The 24,682-nt window shown below is 35.8% G+C and overlaps 1 protein-coding gene across 25 annotated transcripts in view; it reads right to left on the reverse strand.

Annotated features, from left to right (window-relative positions):
- PTPRD (protein tyrosine phosphatase receptor type D) overlaps window positions 1-24,682 on the reverse strand; it is a 2,080,413-nt gene that overhangs the window by 103,970 nt on the left and 1,951,761 nt on the right. For 17 of the 25 annotated variants that reach the window (XM_070495506.1, XM_070495503.1, XM_070495499.1 and 14 more), the window contains 2 exons: window positions 20,244-20,404; window positions 9,288-9,400 (listed from right to left, as the gene is read on the reverse strand). In XM_070495506.1, coding sequence (XP_070351607.1) covers window positions 9,288-9,400; window positions 20,244-20,404 — 274 coding nt within the window. The remainder of the gene's footprint in view (window positions 1-9,287; window positions 9,401-20,243; window positions 20,405-24,682) is intronic. The other 8 variants (XM_070495512.1, XM_070495510.1, XM_070495511.1 and 5 more) reach the window with 1 other exon arrangement.

Raw genomic sequence — 24,682 nt, forward strand, 5'->3', positions numbered from 1 at the left:
AGGTAAAAATGGCAGAATGGATGTTTCACAGAAAAAGGAGAACTTGTGGGAATCTGATGGTACAGGAGAAGGAATTCTACACTAGAATACTGGATATGAGTTCTGCTTCTGATTCTGCCAGCTATGAACAAGGACAGATGACTTTTTATCAAGCACTTCAATTTTTTTACCTGTCAAATAAAACTGTGGAGCTATTAAATTCTGGAGTCACTTCCTTCTTTATAACTTTTATTTCTACCTCATGTAGATAGGATTTTTGAACATACGGAAATTAAAGAAGGGTCTCAGACGTAGTTCATACATAAAGGTTCTAAAAGTTCTAGCATCTTTAGTTTGAGGGGTAGGGAGCATTTACTTTTTACAAAATAGAGAATTTATGCAGCTGAATTGTCAACTTTTTGAATTAAGAATAATATCATTTTCTTTAGCCGACCAAAAAGTATATTATGATGTTATATCATGTATCCACAGTGAATAAATGTCAACATAAAAATTATGCTAAAGAATAAACCTGGGATGAAACTCCTCTAATATGAATCTCTTCAGTTCATATCAGGAAATAATCACCAAGGATCTACTGCAAAATACTATTCTATATTCCCCTGAAACTTCTCCATTGTCCAATGTTTAAAAAATCTTGTATGATATAATCAAGCATGTTAGATTCTGAATGAAAAAGCAGACATTAAGAAAGCGATGAAGTTGACCTCACTGTCGTATCTTTTCAATCTTTTGTCTAGCAATCTGGGCATTGCTCACAGTCTGCAAACCAACGTTTTTATTTGACCAGTGTTTTCACATTAGCATCATTTAAGGCGCTTTAAAATTCTTTCTTTCAGACTGCACACCAGAACAATTAAGTTAGAATCTCTGGGTGTGGGAACGAGACATTGATATTTTTAAAGTTCTCCAGTAATGGCTCTCAGTCCTATGGGAAATCATGATGGGGGCTTGTAACTCCATTTATTTATTTTTTCTACTCAAAAATCATATCAGGGTTTATGAGAACGAGATCAGCTTTCTCCTGGTGATACCCTTGAATCTGCTCTGATTCCCCATTAGCAAGCTTTCGTACTTTCGCTATTATTAGTAGCAAAGAACTTGAAGTGCAGCTCACAGCTGATGAGGACTTGCCAGGGTCACGACCTCATCAGTTCAAAGCTAGAAATGCACAACATAAACGCATTTTAATGGCACACATTGAATCTCAGCAGAGTTTTCATTTTGAAGCTATGATATCCATAATATACACTGTCAACAAGAAAAATGACAGATATAGTCATGGAAATCTGCCTTAGGTTGGAGAAAAAGACATGATGGCTACTTTTAATAGGGTACATATTTGTGATAGTAACATCATGGTGTCTCCTCATAAGAAGTAAAACTTTAAAATCATGGCATTTTAAACTGAGAGGTGCCCTAGAGATTACTTAGTCCAGCATTTTTGATATATACAAGAGGACTCTGAAGTCCAGAATAGTTAAATGACTTAGGTATGTTAGTTCATCTAGTAAATAAAATCTTAAGTGGTTTTGGCATCTTTCTACTGCATTATTTCTAGAATGGCAGTTAAGATCTTCTAAAGCAGGGTGCAAAAAGTCTCCAGTCACTGAAGGTGCCAGGTTGGTGCCATAAATGAATGAAGATGACCAGGTACTACATAGTAAACACTTTCACAAAGAAATGCAATCATCCTCATTTCCTAGCAACAAGAAGCCTTCCAGTGCTTTCATTTCTCTACTTTCAACAGAGGCTCAAGAAAGGGGGATATTTTCCCATTATAAGAAAAATAACAATAAGCATGAGATGAATGCCAACTAACATCACTCTCAATGCCAGGGTCATCTTTAGGGCTGGTGTAGATGGTGGAAAACTTCCAGAAGGGTGAAACTATTCAGGTTTAGCAGACATCTTCTAAGTGCACCGCAGGGCCAAGAGGGTGAGACTTTTCAATAGCAACTGAAAGCCCAGATTACCTGACACTTCCTCAGTTTTCACTGTTGCCTCAAAATTATGTTGAAACCCAGTGGGGGTCCAAGAGAAGCTCTTTGCAGCCATGTTTGGCTACCTAGATTGCGACCTCCATTTTAAAAGAGCAAAATGTTCCTTTTGTACGTGATTTAAAATCCAAGACGGATGAGTGACAGCATGCTTGTATCCACAAGGCAATGGGCAAGACACCAAGCATTGCACGGGGGATGTGACAGTGTGGGTTACCCTCTGTGGGTTCATCTATTTTCCCCTCCCCACCTCCATTAATTTTACCAATTAGGAAAACGAAGTTCAGAGGGGTAAAAGGATTTGCTCAAGTCATCATGATCAATAAAACTATGGCTACATAGGGGATTTGATCCCAGACCTTGTCACTTCTCCTTTAGGGCACTTCTCATTATGCCATGCTGTCTCTTAAATCATTTAACACCGTGGAAGAGAGGTGCCATGTACATAAATATGGGACCGTGAGACTGTATGGGCTATTTATGCAGTAATACAGAGATAATAAACCATATTCATTTTGAGAAAATGTTTCAATAACGTAATAACTTCATTTAGAAGGTACATCTGATTCTGCTGGGGGCAGGAGGTAAAGAGCACTCACACACACATCTTTATTTTCCAGTTACTTCTCATCAAAATACTGTGAGTTTCCATGAAAACATGAACTAAAGGCATACATTCAAAATGTTAAAAACTGTAGTGGTATTTGGCAGAAGACTTTTTTAAAAACCCTAATTTACAATGTTTTTGCTTTTCAAATGTTCTGTTATGTTTTACTAAGTCAGTAATATAATCAACAGTATATGCTTCAAATGACTTTTTTATCTACAGAGAAATGTTTATTAATACTTGCTTTATTTTCCCACATTTCTTAACCTTGCATTAAACGCCAGTAGGCACTTTACAACTTTAAAACTATTGTGCTAAGTAGAGCTTTCAAGGTTATTAACAGTGGTGGAACATCTTTTAGATGATTTTTTCTGTTACTACATATGTGTAATGACACGATAATACTCTCTTCATGGTTTTCCTTTCCAACAAATTATGGCAAAGGCTGGAGAACAGTTTGTAGTCATGGGACAGGGAGAAACTAATTTGTGCATCATATCAATGACTGCAGTCCTATCAAAAGTGTACTTAATTAAGTTAACAGTCATAGAGAGACAGTTTACAAAATATCTGTCAGATTTTAACATAATTGGTGCACTATTTAAAATACTCTGAATGTTACACAAATACTCTATGTTTACACTTTGTCTCACAAATGAATGATGAATTGAAGAGAATATTGATTTATAAGGTATAATTGTTTCTTGGTAAAATAATAATGACAATTTGGCTTAATCCATGACTAGGATCATCATTAAGGGAAAGACACATCAGGACTGCTGTTTCTGGTAAGCACTGATGGCATAATTAAAATTCATTTTTGTATGTGTGTAGAATTTCTCAAAATGCAGGATTTGAACAAACCATGTTTCTTTATATCAGGAATTTATTAGTTAGATTCAATGAACCAAGGCTTTTGAAATATAAAATAAAAAGAACACATCTGATGTTCTTAATCCAGGCCATATATCTAAGTTTCTTACAGGACAAAATAAAATATGAAGATAAGAAAGTCTATATAAAAATGGATCTTGTCAGCATTGATCCAATTAATAGCATTAGTGGATCAGAAGAGATGCCTCAAAACCTTTCAAAGCCCATTCAGTTGCTGGGCAGACATTTCTGCTGCTGATACTGCTATTTCTGATACATTAATTTTTTACAAGTTTGTTTTTGCGTTTCACAGCCCATGAATCACCTCCCACCCATGTATGCTTTAGGGCGAAACATATTAAGGCCATCCATGGGATGAAAATAAGACCTTTATGTTGTAACATCTGATCACCAATTTTGAAATCTCTTTTCCTAAAAGGTGCAAAGTACAAACACTAGAGTTTTGTTTTTGTTTGAAGGTTTTTTCAGAGGAGGAGGCAAGGAGAGGGGTGTGAGTATGGGCTCCAGATACTGGAAGAGAGAATTTTGCACGCAAAAAAATTTTCTGATGGAAACTGATAGATCAATCAATGGAGGGGGGTGGAATTTTGTAGGCACAGAGAAAGGTGGTGACTGGTGCATCGTATGATGCTATCAGTTGCATGTTACCTTACACCTTTTCTATGCTAGAAAAAAGGCTTATTTCTCTAAGATGCTGAACTTCTAAACTTGCTTGTTGGGACAAAGTAGAAATATGAACACATATCACTAATTTTCTTCTACATCACCATCTTTTGACAATATATTTATCTTAGGCATTTTGTCCAATGCCAGAGGCCATGGCCCAGAAGGGTTACACTGCAAGTAAAGGGTTTTTACAATATTTCAAAATAATCTGTAACTGGCAGTCTGTATCAAAATGGTAAAAGTGCCTACCCTAGGACACGGCAATCACACTTCCAGGTGTCTAACACTCAGAAATAAGAACAAAGATGTGAAAAGAACTGGGCTCAATACTGCTCATTGCAGCATTATTTGCAAGAGCAAAACATGGGAAATAACTTAGCTTCCATTCATAAGGAAAGAGTCATACATTGTGTGACATTGCTAGAACAGAATAACATCAATACCATCAACCAATAAAAAGGAGAAAACCTAACACACTAACTTGGAAAAAAAGTTTATTTTTATATAGTTAAATGTTAAAACAGGAAATTTTATGTATATGCACTTATCTATCTATGTACCTGCTATACATTTCATCCTTTAAAGAACTGTATTTACATACAAGAAAGTCTGGAAGCATATGCATGGAGATGTACATGGAAGATATTTCAGGAGGGTAAAATTGGAGAAGTGATAGAAAAACTTTTATTTTAAATATGTCAAATAAAAAAAGAAGAAAAATAATAAGTGGTAGGATAATGAATAATTTTTCTTTTCTAAAAGAGCATTTTTGCTTTGTCCAACTTATACAAATTTTCAAACATACAAAAAATTTCAGTAATATAATGAATACCTGTGTAGCCACAATCTATGTACAATTGTTAACAAGCTTCTTTTCTATTTTACAAAATTTCCCCAATAAACATGTGTTGCCTTTGTAATTAAGAACAAGAAATATTGAGGGATGGGGTTATAAAATGACTTGGTAATTTTTTTAAGAAAAAAATAGAAACTTTACTCCCAACCTAGCCTAATGGATACAGTACGTGTAACTCATCCATCATCCATCTAATGCATACTCACTTACTCCTGTCCACAAAGAAATGTGAGGCTTCATAGAGGTTTCTTCTAAAGGCATCTCTTATAAGTGAGTATTTTCTTCCCTTCCTTCACAGATCTTAAAGGCTTGGAAAATGTAATCAGCAGTTAATAATTCTAGCAAATTCTTGTACTGCATCTCCTTTCTCATTTACTCATTTTCCCTGTTTTATTCCACTATCAATTTGAGGTGGTAATTCTAACCTTAGCTAAATGATACTTTTTTCTATACTTAGGTCTCTAGACAAGTTTTGTAGGTCATGAATGATACATGCAATGTTACTTTAATTGCATGCTCCATACTAGTTCTGACTGACCCAGTACGCCAATAATAGATGACTTATTGCTGTAAGCCATATTCTCTTAATAGATTAGGTAGTTGAGATTCTAAATACGACTTGGCTGTATATTGCCATCTGAACCTTAACAGACAGATAAACATAGTCATGGAAAATATCTACAAGCAGAGGTACTTGCTCTCAAGTGGGAAGGTGTGAGCCTTCCTCACCCTGTTCAGATGCTTGAACACAGTGTTTCACTAACAGAGTGACGTGATTGTCACCCAAAATTTGGAAAGTGTGCTAAAGTGGGGTTTTCTCCACATCCCGCAGCCTCACAAAGATGGCTATACTGAAAACAACAGGTTACTTTGCCTTCCTTTCATGCCTTAGCTGAGAGAGAGTGGACAGAATCCCAACCTTTCCTTTTCCTGACCCAGAGACAGGTGTGTTTATGGTACTGTAGTTAAGGGTACAGTTCTTTGAAGTACTTAAACTGTCAGAATACTGTACTTATATGAAATTTGGAATATATATTTCATTACCTTTCGAATATGAGGCAGAATTGAGGGAAAAAAGTCTGCCTCCTAAATCCATACTCTCCAACAACAATAAATAACTTAAAAAGTAAGTAGATTTTTCATTCACAAGATGATTTTTTTTTTTTTAAGGAAAGTACAATTTACAGAATCAGTGAACTAAGCAATGTGCTTCCTTTACCTTCTGAAAGACCTACTGAATTTCAAATGGCATTGTTTTGTTTGGTATTTATTATCCACAAGAGATCCATCAGAAGTGGGAATCAATTTGCGTTCATGAACAAGTTCCGTGCTAGGGGCTGGCTATATAAATCACAGGTTTCTGATTTTCACAGAAAGTCAATTGTTGAAGTGAATATGTAAATGGTTATTTCCCTATTTATGCACACCATTAATAAACATCGTCAAATTTATAACCTTTGTGGATAAGTAATTATACATTCAAAGGCATGATGTATATAAAAGCACATTTCAGATAATGAAAGGCAAAATTTTTGGTTTAAAATCCAAAAATTTACTAGTGTAACATCATCTGCGGTGTAACACCTAATAAAGGGTCATCTTATTTCATCATTTAGGGAAGCCTTTGATTATCTGTAAATAAGAGGAGAGGAAAAAGCACAAAAAAGTTTACTTGGTTAACAATCCCACCTTCTGCTCTCATTCTACTGGCAAGTAATTAAGGTAATTCATTGCCACTGACTGGAATTCACACTGGCTGAAGCAAATGTCCACATTTCTATGAATTTCACACTAATGGCTGAGTCTATTTCCTTCGCAAACCTGTCAAATGGTCAGGACAGCAGGCCACATCATAGAGTTTGGGAGATAAACAGACTATTTCAACAAATCAAGCTTAAGTACATTGCTTACTCCAGCTAAGGGGGATGACACAATGCTTCCTCAGTGAACAGATGTGCTAGAATCCTAGGACAATTTCTCCTGTTCTATTCTTTTCCTCTACTTTATTTCTCCTTCTTTACTTATTCCATCCACTTTATTCCGTTACCCATTTGAGGTGATAAGTCTAAGCTTAGTTAAATGATAGTTTCTTATACACTTAGGTCTTCATTTTAATTTTGTAAAGCCATTGGTGATACAAGCAATGCTACTTCAATTATAACCTTCATTCTCCTTTCCAGTGACTCATATGGATTTTAACAGGTTCTCTCTATAAAGGGATCTAATATTCCCACATACACTAGGAAAATTAGATTCTCAATAGAATTCTTGGGTTTGGCCATCTTTGCAAAATTACCTGTACGAGTGAGAAGTACTCGAAGACGGAGGTCTCTTGGTTGAAGGCATTTCTATTTCCTTTCCTGTGGTCCCTAGCACTCTGCTAATAATCCTTTCTACATGGTTCCCATTCATGCTCACATTTATGCCTGGAAACATTCTCTGTTGGTGCTGGAGTTGGTGAGGGACAGCACTCCCATTGGCTCTCTTCTTTATGGGCTACTTTTGCCTTTCCACTCAACCCTATACTATCCCTCTGTCTCTGCGGAAGACTAAGGTTGTTTCCAATACAGATCACACTTTACACAAAAGCCAGAGGAGGTGGCGGCAGTGCTGAGCAGCAAGGTACTGAGAAATAATCATTTTCTCCCTTTCTACAATGTGCTGTTCTTATAAAGGATGATGAGGCAATATAGGCAAGTAATCTTGTAGCAGATCATTTCTGTGGCTTTCAGCTCCTCTATCCACTGGATTAGCCAAAGTGAAAAGCATAGAAATTCCTGGGTCCATTTTAATAAGTTGCCTGTAGCCTGGAAAAGTCAGTGTACTACTCTTGCAAAAAGTGCTGAACTGAGAAGCTTTACTACTCAATTCATGTCAAGTTGCCTTAATGGAGTACCTGGGGGGTGACTCAACAGGGGCATCCAAGGGACCACACTAATCCTGGTTTATTCAATCATCATGCACATGTTCATAGTCCACATTTATCAGCCTTTTAAAAACACACTTACAGGAGATTTTGGCTACGTGAACATTTTCTTCCACCTTTTATGCTGATGAGGGTATCACTTTACTTTTTAAAAAACAATTTTTAAAAAGTCTAACCTTATCTGAGATAGAATTTAAAAAAGCAAAGCATATTTATGATGATCTGTAAAGCTGCTAAAAATGCCAGACATTTCTTTAACTGAATAGTTACTACTTACTATGACATAACTCCATATAAAAGAGAAAATATGCTAAAGACAATAAACTGTGTATTTTCAATTCAAAGCAACTCACTGAAAGTGTGTAGTTTAATAAATCTGTAGTGTATCATACTGAGAGTCAGAATATCCACTTGACAGAGAACTTCCCAACAATTGGTAGTATAATACTACAACCAAATTTTAATCAAGCAATTTCTTAGATCGGCTCTTTGCTTTGTTCATTATCATTAGGTATTAAGATAGTGCCACTCAGTTTTATGTTTTTAGCTCTCTTTACCATTCGTTACTTGCCATTCATTTCATATAAACAAGATTTACTTAAAAGGAAGTAAAATACAACTAGGCTTGATTTAACAATACTGTACAAAATGCCCCTCAGCAGGAATAATATTTTTCCTCTGTTGAAGCACTTAATGTTCTTTATTTTAAGAAACAAGCATATTTTTCTTATCATCAGTCACTTTATGTGTCTCCCAGTAAGAAACTTAAATTGGTCAGTGAGATTTAGTATAGGGAATATTAGAGATATAAATTTTTGCCTTATTTTGTTTCTTTCCTTTCCTTCCTCCTTCTGGCCATCCCTTCTTCCCTCCCTCCTTTCTTTCAGAGTAACAAAAACACAAATTAATAGGAAAATATAAAATAAATATATTCTTTCCCAATGGGATGAATGATGTAACATTCATCCATGCATGCATGCATCCATCCACCCATTCACTTCATGAGAAACAGAATTCTTTCTAGATAGGTTTCACTGAAAATAATACACTGTGTTAAGCCCATAAAAATGGAAGATATTCTTATAAGGCTATACTTTTTCCAAAATTTGAAGGCGAATAACAATTTTTTCTCCTCTCCACCCAGCTCAGATTTGCACAAAGAATTTAATTTTCTTTCAAGACTTATGTTTGGGTGAGTCTCTATAATATTAAAACAAAAGAGGAGGACGCACAAAATTGTTGAAATAAAGTGACATATTCATCTCTCGAGGCAATAGCAATTGGCTATAAAACTTCCAGGAAAGACTTATTATGGACAAGATGAGTCAGGCCTCTTACCTGGTGTTTGAAAATTAAGACGCCTCAGTTCTACTGGGTCTGTTGGGTGGTGTGAAGGGACCTCCTTACTGTTCGGTATGCTGCTCTTTCTAGAGTCGGACTCTGCCCTCTTCCTATAGGGAGAAAATAAAAACTTAAGAATAAAACAAAAAACCAGTTGAAACAGATTTAAAAAGCAGGGCATCATGCCCAAGCGCCCCAGCTTTCAGTTTGGAAACTTTCTGAAGGGCTAGCTTTGTGATCTTGTTCAGGTTCTCTCCTCTCTTGAACTACAGTGTTTCCTCAGGTCTAAAACTGTTGTTTAAGGAGATGATCTCAAAGTCCTCCATAAGCCCTAGAGTTAAATAATTCAGTGACTCTGCCTTTAGGCGTTAAGGCGATGATGGGAAGATATGCTCAGATCCTTGTTCAGCTATTGTCCCTTATCCATTAGTTCTATTTGTGAGGAAGAGGATAGAGTAACCCTACCCTTAGTAGCCAATACTAAGATTGTTGTTACCACAGAGAAAAGCTTGAAAACTAGGGCTTCAAGCTGAACCACTAAATCTGCCACTCTTTCCTCTTTCTAAGAATATGTAACTGGTGGCTACAAAGCTGAGCTGCATTGGATTTTCCCATATGGCAGATAAATACAGTAAGCAGTAAGTGCAGTTCTTTTTCTTTTCTTTTCTTTTTTTTGGTGAGGAAGATTGGCCCTGAGTCAACATCTGTTGCCAATCTTCCTCCTTTTGCTTAAGGAAGATCGTCCCTGAGCTAACATCTGTGCCAATCTTCCTTTATTTTTTGTAAGTGGGATGCAGCCACAGCATGGCTTGCTGAGCAGCGTGTAGGTCTGTGCCTGTATCCAAACCTGTGAATCCCAGGCCCCTGAAGTGGAATGAGTGAACTTAACCAGCGCGCCACCAGGCTGGCCCCAGTAAGTGCATTTTTAAGATTACAAGTTAGCCTAATACCCAGAAGGAGAATTGGGACCACATAAAGTCAACATCTCTTTTCTCTTTCAAATTCTAAAGAAAAATAGTGTTGGCTGCTTATAGTGTTAAGCTAACTGTGATTAACACTTTGTTAATGAAAGTCAATCATAGAAAGATCAGAGAAAAATTTCACCTTGTGGATAGTCCCACTCTCCTGATGCTCTTTAAGGCACATGAACCATTAGCAGTGTCTTGTTATAAGCAATTCTTCACACTATTCATTTTACCTTTGTTTTAATTGCTACCTACTAGTTTTACTAAATACCCACGTTTAAAGTGTCACAATGTAAGTTTTAACAAATGTCTATGCAAGAAATATCAAATTTTCCCCTAAGATTTCTTAATTCATTTTTTTCAAACCCAAATAATCACAGAGTGGTACTTAACTATTTTCTTTCAGGTTGCCTTAGATTAAAAACTCACTTAACAAATGGAAGACTTTTTCAAATAGTGCTTTATTCCAAATACTGCTTCCAGCAATCTCCAGGCTGGAGTCACAATCCTAGCACCTCCCTCCTGCTCAAAGCAAAGCCATTCTTATTTGGGGAAGGGGATGCGGTGAAGTGTTTAGGAACTCTCCCTTTCTCTTTTTGATAGGACCATGGGACAACTCATTAGTGTTGCTGTGGCAATGAGCTCTCATTCAGTGCCACCCAGGTCATTCCATGGTTAGCCAGAGGGCTATTGTGAAATAGCCTTTCTTTCCATCTCTGCCCATGTGTATAAATTAAAACTAACCAGCGGATGAAGGGAAGATAAATGCAAAGGAAAAGTACACTTGACTTACTCAAGTGCAATGCCTTCAGCAAAATATGTAGATAGAACGAATTTTCTTGGGTGAATCCTATTAGACACATTGGTCTCTCAGAACCTTGGATTAACCTGTCTCAAGATGTCCTTTTTCTACCTAAAGGTGTCAGGTACAGTCTTTAGACACAATGTACTGCCAAGCTATAGCACCAATCAGAGGTGAGCAGTGAATTTGAGATGTGCCAAAGGTACTAGCAGCTCCAGTTGCATGGAGTGGAAAATGAGAAGGAAAGAAGAGGAAGAGTTGGAGAGCTAGTGAGAAAGATATGAGAAGGAAGAGAAAGAGAGGCTTGGAAGACGATGTTAAAGAAGGACATGATGACCATTTTCAGAGTAGAAAATGTCACTGTGTTTCTACTATGGGTATTTGCCTCAAAACCCGGAGATTCATTTTACCACTGAAGACACAGAGTCTAAATGGGTTAATGAAATGCCACTGAGTGCAGTTAGTCGATCAATCCCACATGTAACAAACATAGGGTCATAGGGTTGGTCTTCTCACTCCAAATAATCCCAGTGCCCCTTCTTAAGTTTTGGTCTTTTCACAAAAGATGGCATGGATGTTTTTCTTTGATGATGAGGCAGACCCAATGACTAAAATCTGGATTTTTATCCCTTCTAAAAGTAGCTCCACCATCATTCTTATAGGATCATGGAAACCAGACAGAGAAATATCTGGGCAAGGAAACTATTTCACTCTTATAGCTATTGTGGAACATCCTCCTTATCTTCTCTTCCACTGAGGCCAGACTGAGTAACACTGAGACAAAAGGACAGAAAAGAATACTCTCTAAAGGAATTTAGTGAGTTTCTCTGGTGCCAGAAAAGTTGAAAATCACATCTTGTTGCCCAGATGAGTCTCAGAAAACCCAGAGCATGGGACTAAAATTACAATTCATACTTGTAATAAGTAGGAGTGTCCTCACTTTTAATAACTAACTTCTCCCTCACTTTATCTCTTCAAACAAAATGACTTCCATGATCTCAGACTCAAAAAATCCTAGTCAGCTAGGAAAACCAGCTGGTTAATTTTTTTTTGCTTAGTTTAGTTTTGATGATCACAACATGGATAATTCTGGCTGCCCACACTCTTATCACATTATTTTTAAACATAAATGTGCAAAAAAATTTTTTTCTAACAGAAAAGATTTCTAAGAAATGTTTGAAAGATGAAGAGTTTGGTCATCATCAGTAACAATGGTAAAAGCTTTAAAAAATAGAATTTATACTGTTGTAAAGTATTCAATGGCATATAATGGTCTAAATCAGGCCCAACATGAATGTAAGTAATAACATTTTTCCTGGTAAGTTTTTAGAGGTCTTGTTATTCTTATTTTCAACTAGAAAGTAGTGAAGAACAGTGACTAGAAACATATCCAGAATTTTACCTTGCTATTTTGTTTTTTTTAATTAAGATTATAAAGCCCTAGTGTAATTTATTCCTCATAATGAGAAGTATCTATCGTGTACAGGAGTTATATGGGTGAAAAGGAAATAAAAGATGACATGGCATTTCAGAGACAGCAGAAACTGTATAAAATGTGTTTGTTTGGAATGTGAATAACGTACAACAAAAAGGACACTCTGTGGTCTAAGGGGTGTTTTATTTTCGCTTACTCTCTCCTGGCTCTCATGTAGGGGTGACGTGGGAAGCAAGAACAAAGAGAGATTGAGTGGACGATCTTATCTATTCACTTGGAACAAAGATACTCAGACATAGGAGTACAGGCTTTCGGAAGAAAATATATTTACTTGAAATCTCTACTATGATTATTCAGAGGAATCAGTTCAAACACTTCACAATTTTGACATCATTAAGAATGTAACCCCAACTCTGCCACTACTGGTGTGTATCTCCTTGGGGAAGTCAACTACAAACCCTCTCAACGTCTTCACTTATAAAATAGAGGAGGAGGGTTAGAAGATGATATCAAGGTTTTGGCCCAACTCTCTCAATCTTAATAGAACAAGAAGGCAGTGATGAAGTTGTGAAATGTGGAATTGTGTTATAATGGGAAAGACGATCTTTGAGTATATTAAGTTGGTTCAAAGTGTTTTGTCTTTCCGTTAAAAAAGAAAAAACTATTTTGCATGTGTTTTTCAGCTCAATTAATGACAACTAGTGATATTTACTTACAAAAAGAAAAAGAACCCTTATAGAGGTGGTAAGCTTTCTATCAGTGAAAGTGTAGTATAGCATCCTGACCAGTGTTCAGTAATTTTAGGGAAAATAACACAGCAGAAAATAACATGCCTCAAACTTTGAGGTGCATCAGAAACACCTGGGAGGCCTTGTTAAACTACAGGTTGCTGGACCAACGCTTAGTTTCTGATTCAGTAGGTCTGGGATGGGGAAGAGAGTCTGAGAATTTGTATTCCTATCAAGTTCCCAGGTGACGCTGATGCTACTGCTACTGATCCAGGGACCACTCACTGAGAACCACTGGAGTGCAACACTGGGAGGAACGTAGGTTAGATTAGCATTGAGATCCTTAAGTTAGTTTAATTTTTATGAAGAATTTAAATCTATCTATCAATATAGAAACAGATATACAGATTTTATATATATACATATAGGTATGAGTTAGCTAGAACATAAGGTTGGACCAATCAGTCAATAATCACACAGTATAGCTATTATGATTATTATTATTGTTGTTGTTGTTATTACTATTGTTATTCAAAGCTAGATGACATGGAAAATAATTTGTAATTAGATAACAGTTTTCACTAAGTCACTGCCATCAATATTTACAGGGTGTGAAAGTGCTAGTATTCCTCTATTGAGAGGTGACCTGAGATCAAACTTGAAAACTGCTCTTTACTAAGAACAAAACAAAACAAAAACAGAACAGTTTATGGGACACTTCACATTTCTGTTCTGCAGACACATTAACACATACAAATGCTCATTTAACCTTGATTACAAACACAACTCAGAGACTGGTTTTACTACCTTCCAAATTTATCTTTAAATAAAAGTAATCTTTTTTATCTTTTTATATAGACAAATTATTTTATTATTACCCCCAGAATTATTTTAATATAAAAATTATTTTATACATGAAGGCTTTATCCATCTTTCACTTGCCAGGTGTCATCTTTTATATTTAACCTCCACCCTCCCCCCCTCAATACCTCCAAAGTCTACCCATATGCTATTTTTTGCTTACTCAGCGTTAAAGGGGTTTGTTTTCTATTCCTCACCTGTCAGGTTTACTGCTCCATTTTAATGCAGCAAAAAAAAGAAAAAGAAAGGCTAAATGTTAGTTGGCCAATGGTATCAAGAGTAACCATGACAACCAAGATTTAACAGTGCTCACAAGCAGACACACATTAGGAAATGACAGGGAATCAAAATATTTAAAGGCCTTTAACCATGACATAAACAAAGGACATGAGTGTACATCACTAAACAAAGCATTTGCGTGTGTGTGTGAATGTCACATTCACTTTTATCCATCAAGCTACAAAATATTGCCACAACTAATTATATCCCAGGAAGTATTTGATGGTAGAGATATAATTAGATTTTTACAAAACCTGTCATGAGAAAACTACTAATGCGCTCAACGGGAATACAACACTATTCCATATAAGAAATTTGTTCATTGAAAATAGAGTCCTCAGTCAAGAGGTATGTTATTCCTTTAATGATATAAAATACCTGCAAATTGCACTGAACTGCACAAAAATTGGCACAACTGTATAATACGCCATGAGGTAATAAAGTGGCAGAAATGATTTCTTCAAACACCTTTTGACAAGTAAGGTGATCATAAATCTTTTTTCCAATAAAAGATTAAATACATTTTCAGTTGTGGAAAAGTAATACTCATTATTATAAATCTACAGTGTATGACCCATCTATATAGCTAGGCTAATCCGGAAAAGTATTTTATTACCAGCCATTGACATGACAGATATTTTCCTAGTCAAAGAGGAGCTGCTGCCTGGGAACATATCTAACTCATGCTCAGAGACACTTTCACCTGTGAGAATATGTGGATTGTTTAAGTAACCATGTTCTTTATGCAGAGAGTAGAACCTTTACCTGAAAAGAATTAACCTAAACAATCTTCATATTGAGATGAATTGCAAAGTAGTATTTAGTGAGTTGTCAATTACAAAAATAAAGGTATTAATGCTAATGAAATATATACCCAGGTTGCTAAAATATCTGGCTTTAAGATACATGAGTCTATCTCTTTGCAAAAATACAAAATCCACACTTAAATTGTACAAACATACACATACAAAGTGAATAATGAAAATGAGATCAAACACACTGGCTAATTCTTCTTATTCTTAATTTTAAAGTGTTTTACTTGGTGTGCCAGGTTTTAAAAAATCCTACATCTCTGTCCCTAACTTGCTCATTTTTTAAATCAATGAGATCATCAGGGAATCTGTTGTGGGAAAATCTATTCCTCTGGATGGAAGAGAACCACTTAGTGAATAATCAGTTTTGTATATTAAAAAGCTGTTGAGTATTCAGATGAACAAATGTATAGGTAGTGTGATTCACTTCCTCTTCCACAGAAATGTCAGCCTCACCACACACACGGGTACATATTTGGTGCAAATATCTAAGTTTGAAGGTTTTTGGAACTGGTATATTTAAATTATAGGCTGAGGGTTTTATTACAGCTTTTGCCAGCCAAGATGGTGATACTGAGTGGTGGAGGAAACTGAGTTTGTTTAACACTATTTGGCTTGTATAAATTTGATTATTCAATATCTCTCTATGTCATGCACTCCACTTGGCACAAGGGATACACAATAAGGCACAGTCCTTGACCTCCAGTTTAGTGGGGGCAGAAAGCCAAGAGAATGGACAATTACAGTGATGCGGTAGGTTCTACAGCATAGATAAGTAGAAAATGCTGTAAGAGCATAGAAAATGGGACCCTAAGGAAGCCTGAAGTGGTAGAAAAGAGAGGACAAGGAGGAGGCACCCAGGAAGGCTTTTAATATAGTAGGTGGCATCTAGCTTACTTCTAAAGGATGAGTTATAGAGTTAGCTAGGCCAAGAGGAGTGGCCATGGAGTGGGAGGAAAGACATTCCAGGCTTAGGGAGGGACCTACTCAAAGGCCAGAAGGCAGAATCAACTGGCATTGCTCAATGTGGTTGGGCATGGCAGCATGTTTCTTCAAAGCATCTCAAAATATTCTGTACTGTATTTCTTTCTTTGATGACAGCTTGGAAATATATATTGGGTTGATGTAAAAAGAGAAGACTAAAGAGGCAAAGCCCACAGACAGCCAATGTTGGATCTGAAGCTCGAAAAGCTGAAGTCTCTATTTTAGTCACATCTACTTCATGGCCTCACACATAAACATCTTGGAGTGGGGATGAAAATTTATTCTCTCTACAGTAACCATTCAGGTTAGACTATTACTATTCAAACATGAAAATTTTGCATAGACCATGCCTTAGATCTTTCCAAACTCCTAATCCATATTTTCTTTTTCTCTAGAGTACATAATAAACACTTCTCATCTATCCTGAAATGCTTTTCCATAGAATCAGGTTAATATTTTATTGTAAAATATTTTCTATATAAACAATTCCTGGGGAGTTCTAGGATGATTGAAAAGCCTTCCGTATGTAACAGATGCATAGGGCAGATGAATATCTAAGAGCATTCAATTGCTTCATGGACTTTTTGTGTGTGTAGGGGGCAGATGAATGAAGGGCAACCTGGAGTCATATTTAAAAAGCACACACACACACTGGAGGCAGAGATAATATAGTACTAATTCTATTACTTGGTTTTCGATGTTCTTAGATCAGAGAACATTATTATTAAAAAGGTTCAATTATCTAGATAACTTTTTATCTATAAATTTACTTATTTTATAAATACATTTAATTATTTCATAAATGAGGAAATCGAGGCCCAGAGTGTTGGCATGATTTCTACCCCATATGGCCAGCTAGTCACCGAGCTGAGACTTGAACTCAGGTTTCCTGAATCCTAATTCAGTGTGTTTTTCTAAACCTTCCCACCATCTTATCTTTGTAGCTTACATTTTGAAATCACTGTATATATCACATATAGAGAACAAAATTTCAAAAATAAAATCATATTGCAAGATAACTTGACATACTCAACATATTTTAATTTTCTGATGGTTCAGAAGGTATTTTAGGGCCCTTATAAAGCTTCAGTGATAATGTTTTGTCATTGATTATCAATGTATTATAGGTTTACAAATTAGTAGATTAAAAACAAAGTCAAATGAATAGAATGCCAGGTAGAAGAGTATGCTATTTCCACATTAATATAATTAACAGGAATAAGTCTCAAAGTCTCCTCAGATGGCTGGATGAAATATCCTTCTTTGTATGGACAAACTATCCATAGCTACAGACCTACTCATAAGGCAAGTAGAAGTGTAAGCAGGTGTATATGATAAACAGGATTATCAACATAATATGAGTCAACAATATTTTATACTCATTCCTTGCTCAAAATACTATTTGCATACAGGAAGTGAGACACTTTAATAATAATAATAATAATGATACATTCAATTCTGAGCCATTATCAATGACCTATGTATAAATTGAAAGACATCTAAAACGAGAGATGAAGTATTTATTATATAATTAACTTTGCTCAGAATCTAAGCCATAAAAGATACTATTCATTGCCTACAGAAGATTTCGTCTTGAACCGCCTCATGATAATCAACAAGGACATTGTTGGGTCTACTTGAATTTCAAGTCAGGAATGTTCTTTACTGCTGAAGCAAGCATTTCTATTTCTGAAATGCTTCATGGGCCTTCAGATGGTTAGCTAAATATACTTAGCATTCGAGGATGTGTGCATCTTCCAACAATTGCATTAGACGATGCTTACATATGCACACACTAAAATGTGACTCTATTTTAATAGAGTCATAACGCCTTTAAATATGATACTTCTTTTTGCAGGATTAGGAAAAATTATAACTGAGTTGATTTTTCTCAAGCACATACAGATAAAGAAAGAAAAACAAATCTTTTAAAAATTATCAAGGTTTATAAACCTATTTATTCACATTTATGTAACTGATTCACAAATGCCATGCATATCTCTCTTAAGTGGCATGAGTTAATGATAGCCAGATACATCCAAATGAAACACAACTTAAAAAAACAAGGCAATCATTTTGTCCATTTTGAATAATCACAAAACGTCATGTGACATGGTTTAGAAATGCAACTGTCAGCAAGCATCTGATTTCTGATCTGACTCCCACAATCTGATGTGATGTGATCACCTGAATAAACATTTCAGAGAAAACAATTATAATACTACTTTTGCTTTTTTATTGTCATTTCTTTTCTGGTAGTAAGTGCAGCACACGAACAGCAAAGGGTAGTGGCTCCTGCTTGGACTCACACAGGATCTGTTATTGTTTTGGGGCATTGGGTGCCTCGTGCTCCCTGCCCTTACCTCTTACACAGGAGAGAGGTGCTCAAATACAGTGGGGTCCTTAACATACACGCTGATAAAACACACATTGGGATGGGAAGATTGAAACCATCAACTAAGAGATTTTGGCCTTCAATCACCTGCTTTTCCAGCTATTCTATGACAAGGATATTTGCGAAGGCAGTGATCAGAAAAAAAAAAAATAATGGATATTTCTTTCATTCTCTCTAACTCTAAGACAGGATAGGTAATTTAATGGGTTATGAGTATGAACTTCTTTAATTTTCCCTTTTTTTCCTCAACTCTCTTCTCACACTAGATTAATGTGGACATAGCCTCATAAGAAAAAATTTTTCAAAGGAGATGTATCTCAAAGGATATTTTTTTGAGTCAAGAGTAGAATTTATGAAAAAAGGGATATTCCAGGAACATAAGAAGAAGAACATACTTAACAAACAAATACAGGTAGAAATAATTAAGGTAAATCCAATGAAGGGAGCTTTATGGGTAGGAAAAAGAAACAACGGAAATAAGATTATCAGCTTAAGCATGTAAGCAAGAATCAAATGAAGACATTCTCATCTGATTTTGAAGGTCAAGGTTAGAAGGGGAGCTAGAGGGCAGGGAAAAGAGAGAAAGAAGCTATTTTACAGTAGAGGGAAGAGATCATCTTCATAGTAGCATTCTGAAAGATGACACACTATAAAGGAAAAGGGGAACACAGATTTAAAGTTTCATAAAAATAGAATTTGGTTTGGAAGAAAAGAAAAACTGACATAAAGGGAGATAATTCAGAATTTAGTCATTCTAAATGTTTAAGAGACTGTATTATATATGACAATTTTTATAATTTCAATACTTATAATAATACAATTTTATTTTTTAAATCAGAAAGGATTTAGGGGAAGAATTACTAATGTCCTCTATCCACTTGACTGAGCAGTGACCTAGGGGGAAAAATTTGCTTATTTATAATGGAGGCAAAAATAGAATTGAAAAAGAGTGGAAGATCAGAAAGCATGGGGTAAATGTGGATAATTTGCATCCTATTTATAGTCAAAGCCTTTTAGGTCAGATTTATATTTGGGAGTATTAAGACCGAGCTTAAACTTTTTTAAAAGGAAAATGGTACCTTGCATCCCTTCTTGGACATAAATGAGAATTCACTACTGAAGATGTAGAATAAGGGTTAGAAGCAAAGTGGGAAAGGAAAAAGTTAATTCTCTTTCTCTTCTTTCCTTCTTTAATCTTCAATTTTTAGCTACCTTTGCTAAGTTTTGAGAAATAGCTACAGGAAAAAAATCTCGGCACATGTGCACATTAGACTTATGAAAGGGACACAAATGTGCAAATTTGCAATAGCCTTTCAAAAACTATGTTGACATGGATTAATTAATCATCTAAAATAATCAAATGCAAGCTTACATGGAGTTATCTGCTTGTGAATATACTAATGTCTCAAGTGTCATGCAGAGTGCTCATACTGCATAAAGTAGCTCAGAAGATGTAGGCTAGAGTCCATGTACGCTGGGCAACAAAGTCTATACACACACTGAATGAGATTTTAAGTAGCACAGTCTTTACATTTTGTTCTAACTCTAATGGAAACATTTTCCCAATGATTATTGGGGTTGCATGGAAGTATTTTTACTAAGATCAACCACATAATGACCACAGAAGGGTGATAAAGTCTTCAAAACTAAGGCTGCCCCCAAGGTTGCAATAGAAATATTGGGCAAACCTACCTTTTATAAAGAAGAATAGCTATGACAATGCAGATGATAAAGACCACTGCAAGGACAGGACCTACAACCCAGATCAAGCCTTCCTCTTCATCCGTAATTGGCTGTGGATCCAGATCCATCGACACAACGGGGTCAGAGTAGGGGCTGGTTGCATACATCTTCTAAGGAAAAACAGAGACTATGTTAGTTATAAAATAATGACTTTCTAGAAAGTATCTTTAGCATTAGAAGAAGCAAAGATTCAGGACACAGTGGATTTGATGATATGTGAAACAATGTTAGTAAAAAAGAATGAGACGGGAAGAAAGGAGAGGGGAGGAGGAGGAAAAGGAACGAAAGAAGGAAGAAAGGAATAAGGAAAGACGTTTTGCAATCTAAATTTCCTTATGGAGTGAATTATTTTATAATAAAATCATTTTTGATGGCAAAAATTACTCCATAGATACGTTTTCATTGGGATCTATATGTGGTATATAAAATGCTCTTATGAAATATAAAGTACCAATAATTAACCAATCACAAAATGTCCAATGAGCATTTACATTGTAACAATGTGCTACATACCATGTGAAAATCAACAGAAACATTATACTTCCAGCCCTCAAGATGTTATTATCCAGCTAAGGAGACCAAATTAAAAAAGTAAACATTTATAGAGCAAACTGTCAGTATTTAATTAAATGTTAAATTATGTAAGTAGTCCTCGGTGCTGTACATTAGTTACAAAATGGAGGCCAAACAATGACAAAGTCTACAACTTCAAAAGAGAAGTCCAATGTTTAATTATAGATGCAAGATCTATGAAATTGATGATACGGCTTTCTAGAACATGGACGTTTTATAACTTAAAAGGATTTAGCAGCTCCCATTTAATTTTATGACAGTTACTGCTCACAGGTTGATATGATTGTTCCCAATAAATAATTGAAACAGAGAATAGGGAACCCTTGTAGACTGTTGGTGGGTATGTGAATTGGTACAGCCATTATGAAAACAGTATGTCAGTTCCCTAAAACATTAAAAATACAACTACCATATGATGCTGCAAACCCACTCCTGGGTATACATTCAAAGGAAATTAAATCACTATCTGGAAGAGATCTGTACACCTGTGTTCAATGCAGCGTTATTTACAATTTCTAAGACACGGAAACAACTTAAGTGTCCTTTGACAGAAGAGTGGATTAAAAAATGTGAGAGAGATATATATATACATAATATACACTCACATAATGAAATATTATTCAGCCATAAAAAAGAAAGAAATCCTGCCATTTCATGGATGAACCTGAGAGCATTACACTAAGTGAAATAAGCCAGACAAAGACATATACTGTAATGGTATCACTTATGTCTAGAATCTAAAGCAAAACCAATCTATTTCATAGAAATGGAGAATAGAATGGTGGTTGCCAGGGGCTGGAGGGAGAGAGAAATGGGGAGATGTTAGTCAAAGAGCACAAACCTTCAGTTATAAGAAGAATGAGTTTTGAGGAACTAATGTACACCGTGGTGACTATAGTTAGTAATATGGTATTGTATACTTGAAAGTTGCTGAGAGTAGATCTTAGATCCTCTCACCATACACACAACAAAAAAATAGTTAACTATGTGAGGTGATGGATGTGCATTATCTTGACCTTGTTAATCATTCCATAATGTGTATGTATGTGTGTGTGTGTGTATACATATATACATAATCATTATGTTCTGAATTTTAAGTACATACAGTTATATTTGGCAATTATTCCTCCATAAAGTTGGGAAAAATATATAGTTACTTGGTGAAGGAACGGACTGAATATCTAAGAATTTTGTTCTTGTAATATCCTATTTTATTCTGTCTTAGACTATCTCAGAAAAGGATTCTCTTGACTCTACCCCCTAATAAAGTCCTGTCTTTTCCTTTTTCAACAGAGACCAGTCCACATACACAGGCTGCCCTGCCTGTCCTACAACTCACTCCTCATGTCTTCTCACTCCAGCACCACCAATGATCCTGTTCTCTCGTTTCCCAAATCTAAACGTCTTTATTCAGTCCTTACCCTTCCAGACATCTTTTCCAGATTTGCCACAGTTGATCAAATCTTCTTTAAAATTCCCTCTTCTGACTCTAATTCCGTACTCAACTGGTTCCTTCCTAATCTTTCCAACTGATCATGTCCTGTTGAGTTAACTGCCTTGGAATCCATCCTTTGTGCAGCATTCTTAACTTCTGTTCTTTGCTATTTTTTTTCACCCTTATCTGGCAAGGTCATCCCCAGCTTTAACTTCTAACCTCAATACAGATTATTTCCTCATTAATGTTCTTCAACTCAGAAACTCTGCTAAGTCCCAGACCTTCACTTCCAATTGTTTCTAGAGATTAATACATGTATCCTCAACTTAAGAATTGCATGTGCTATGTCTCTGCTTCCCAGAAATACCCTCCTTCTGATTTGTCAACTTTTCTCATTCTTTCAACATTTAGAATGAGAAACTACTGATTTTATCTTATAAATGATCCTCAGGTCCATCTACCCTCTTTCTAGTCTCATGGCTACCACTTTTCTTTGGGACTTCATTCATACTCATCCAAACCATATCAAGAGTCTTCCTTCTTCTAACAGTCTCCAATGCTACTAGAGTTATTATCCTAAACTGCAGCTATAAAACCTTCAGGAGCCCCTCTGGTGATTCCTAAATAAAACCCAGACATGTCAGCATGGTTCCTAAGGGTCTCCACAATTTTGTTTAAACTTTCTTACTATGTACAACTTATTCCATCCCAGTGAACTTCTTGCTACCACTCTCCAAATACTCTATTCTCTCTTTAACTCTCTCACAAGTTGCACAACATTTAGCTCCTGAAATCAACTAATCTCCAAGGCTCCATCTAACTACTGCCTCCATTGAAGCTACGTCTCCTTAACTAGAAATAATCAGTCATTACATACAAAATGTATGTAAAAATAATTTAAAATTTTTAAGTAGTCTTATTCCTTTTTTAATGGCATTTGCCAAACTCTATTTTGTCTTTTTATTTGTGCATATTCTTTATTTTCTTTAATAAAACTATAAACTCCTAGAAGGTAAAGATTTATATATTATTTGTGTTTGTATGCATACAGCAGCTAGTACAGAACTTTGCACTTAGTGAGTTCCCAGAAAATCTCTTGAATAAAATAAAATGCCCATCTTTTTAAAATGGCTGAGATTATCAAGACATGAGGGAGTTTCTCATTTTCCCATGATCAGTAGAAATATCTAATTTTTTACTTTGCATTTAAAAAATTTTAGTTTAGGGGCATATATTCTGAATTTAAGTACAGCAAGCTCAGCAGTCACTCTGGAGAACACATGCCCCACTAAATGCTTATATACTATTCTTATTTCCATTTTCTTCACTGTGCCCAGGAAAGAGACTGACTAGACTTTCAGGCTTCCTAATGCATCAAAAGAAGAGAAAAACTCAGTATATTTCCAATCTTCTCAGAAGCAGCTAAACAAACAAAAAAAGATACGTATAGTGTAAGGATTTACACAAAGGACTTGGCAAAGACACTAAATATCCAAGAAATGTGATTCTTTATATAATTGTTTGTTTTGGTTTATACTTTTCCCTCTCCATTTTGTAGGTCACACTCAAGTTATTTTCTGGTCAAAAGTAAGCAAAATTCTCTGACATGAAATTCTTTCCCAAGAGCCTTTGAGATAATAATCTTGGTCAGCCAAGATGGAAATCTAAGGAGAGGTTTTCCTAAAGCATGTAGATTTCCAACCCAAATCAGCAAACAGAGACATGTGAAAATGAGAAGAAAACAAAACCATAAAATGATACCAGCCTCGTGAAAAGTAGAATTTGTTCAGTGTTTGAGGGTAACAGAAAAGATCAAACCTTTGGTCATTTTAAACCTGTCCTCTTATATTCTTAATATGAGGCAATGGATTGGGGAAAAAGCTTGTGGCTTTGGAGAGGGGACATATTTTCTGTATGCAAATTATAAATCCACCCTTGGAGTGGTTAGGTGCTTTATTAACAATCACTCATGAAAATTTGAGGCTTACAAAAGGACTGTATCACTGCTAGCATTATACTAGTTAGCTACAAGTCTCTTCTACAAAAAGTAAACGCTGGCCTGAAAACGTACATGAAATACAAAAGGCATGCTGTTAACTTTGAGAATAATATTGAGAAAGATGGTAAAGAAAAGGGCAATTCAGATAAAATATTTGGAAAAAATTTCTAATTATATAATTTTTTTTTTAAAGATTGGCACCTGAGCTAACCAACTGTTGCCAATCTTCTTCTTCTTTTTTTCCTGCTTATTTCCCCCCAACTCCCCCAGCACATAGTTGTGTATTTTTAGTTGTACGTCCTTCTAGTTGTGGCACATGGGATACCACCTCAACGTGCCTGATGAGCAGTGCCATGTCCACGCCCAGGATCCGAATCAGGG

The sequence above is a fragment of the Equus asinus genome, chromosome 23 (assembly GCF_041296235.1).
Source record: "Equus asinus isolate D_3611 breed Donkey chromosome 23, EquAss-T2T_v2, whole genome shotgun sequence".
Classification (NCBI taxonomy): Eukaryota; Metazoa; Chordata; class Mammalia; order Perissodactyla; family Equidae; genus Equus; species Equus asinus.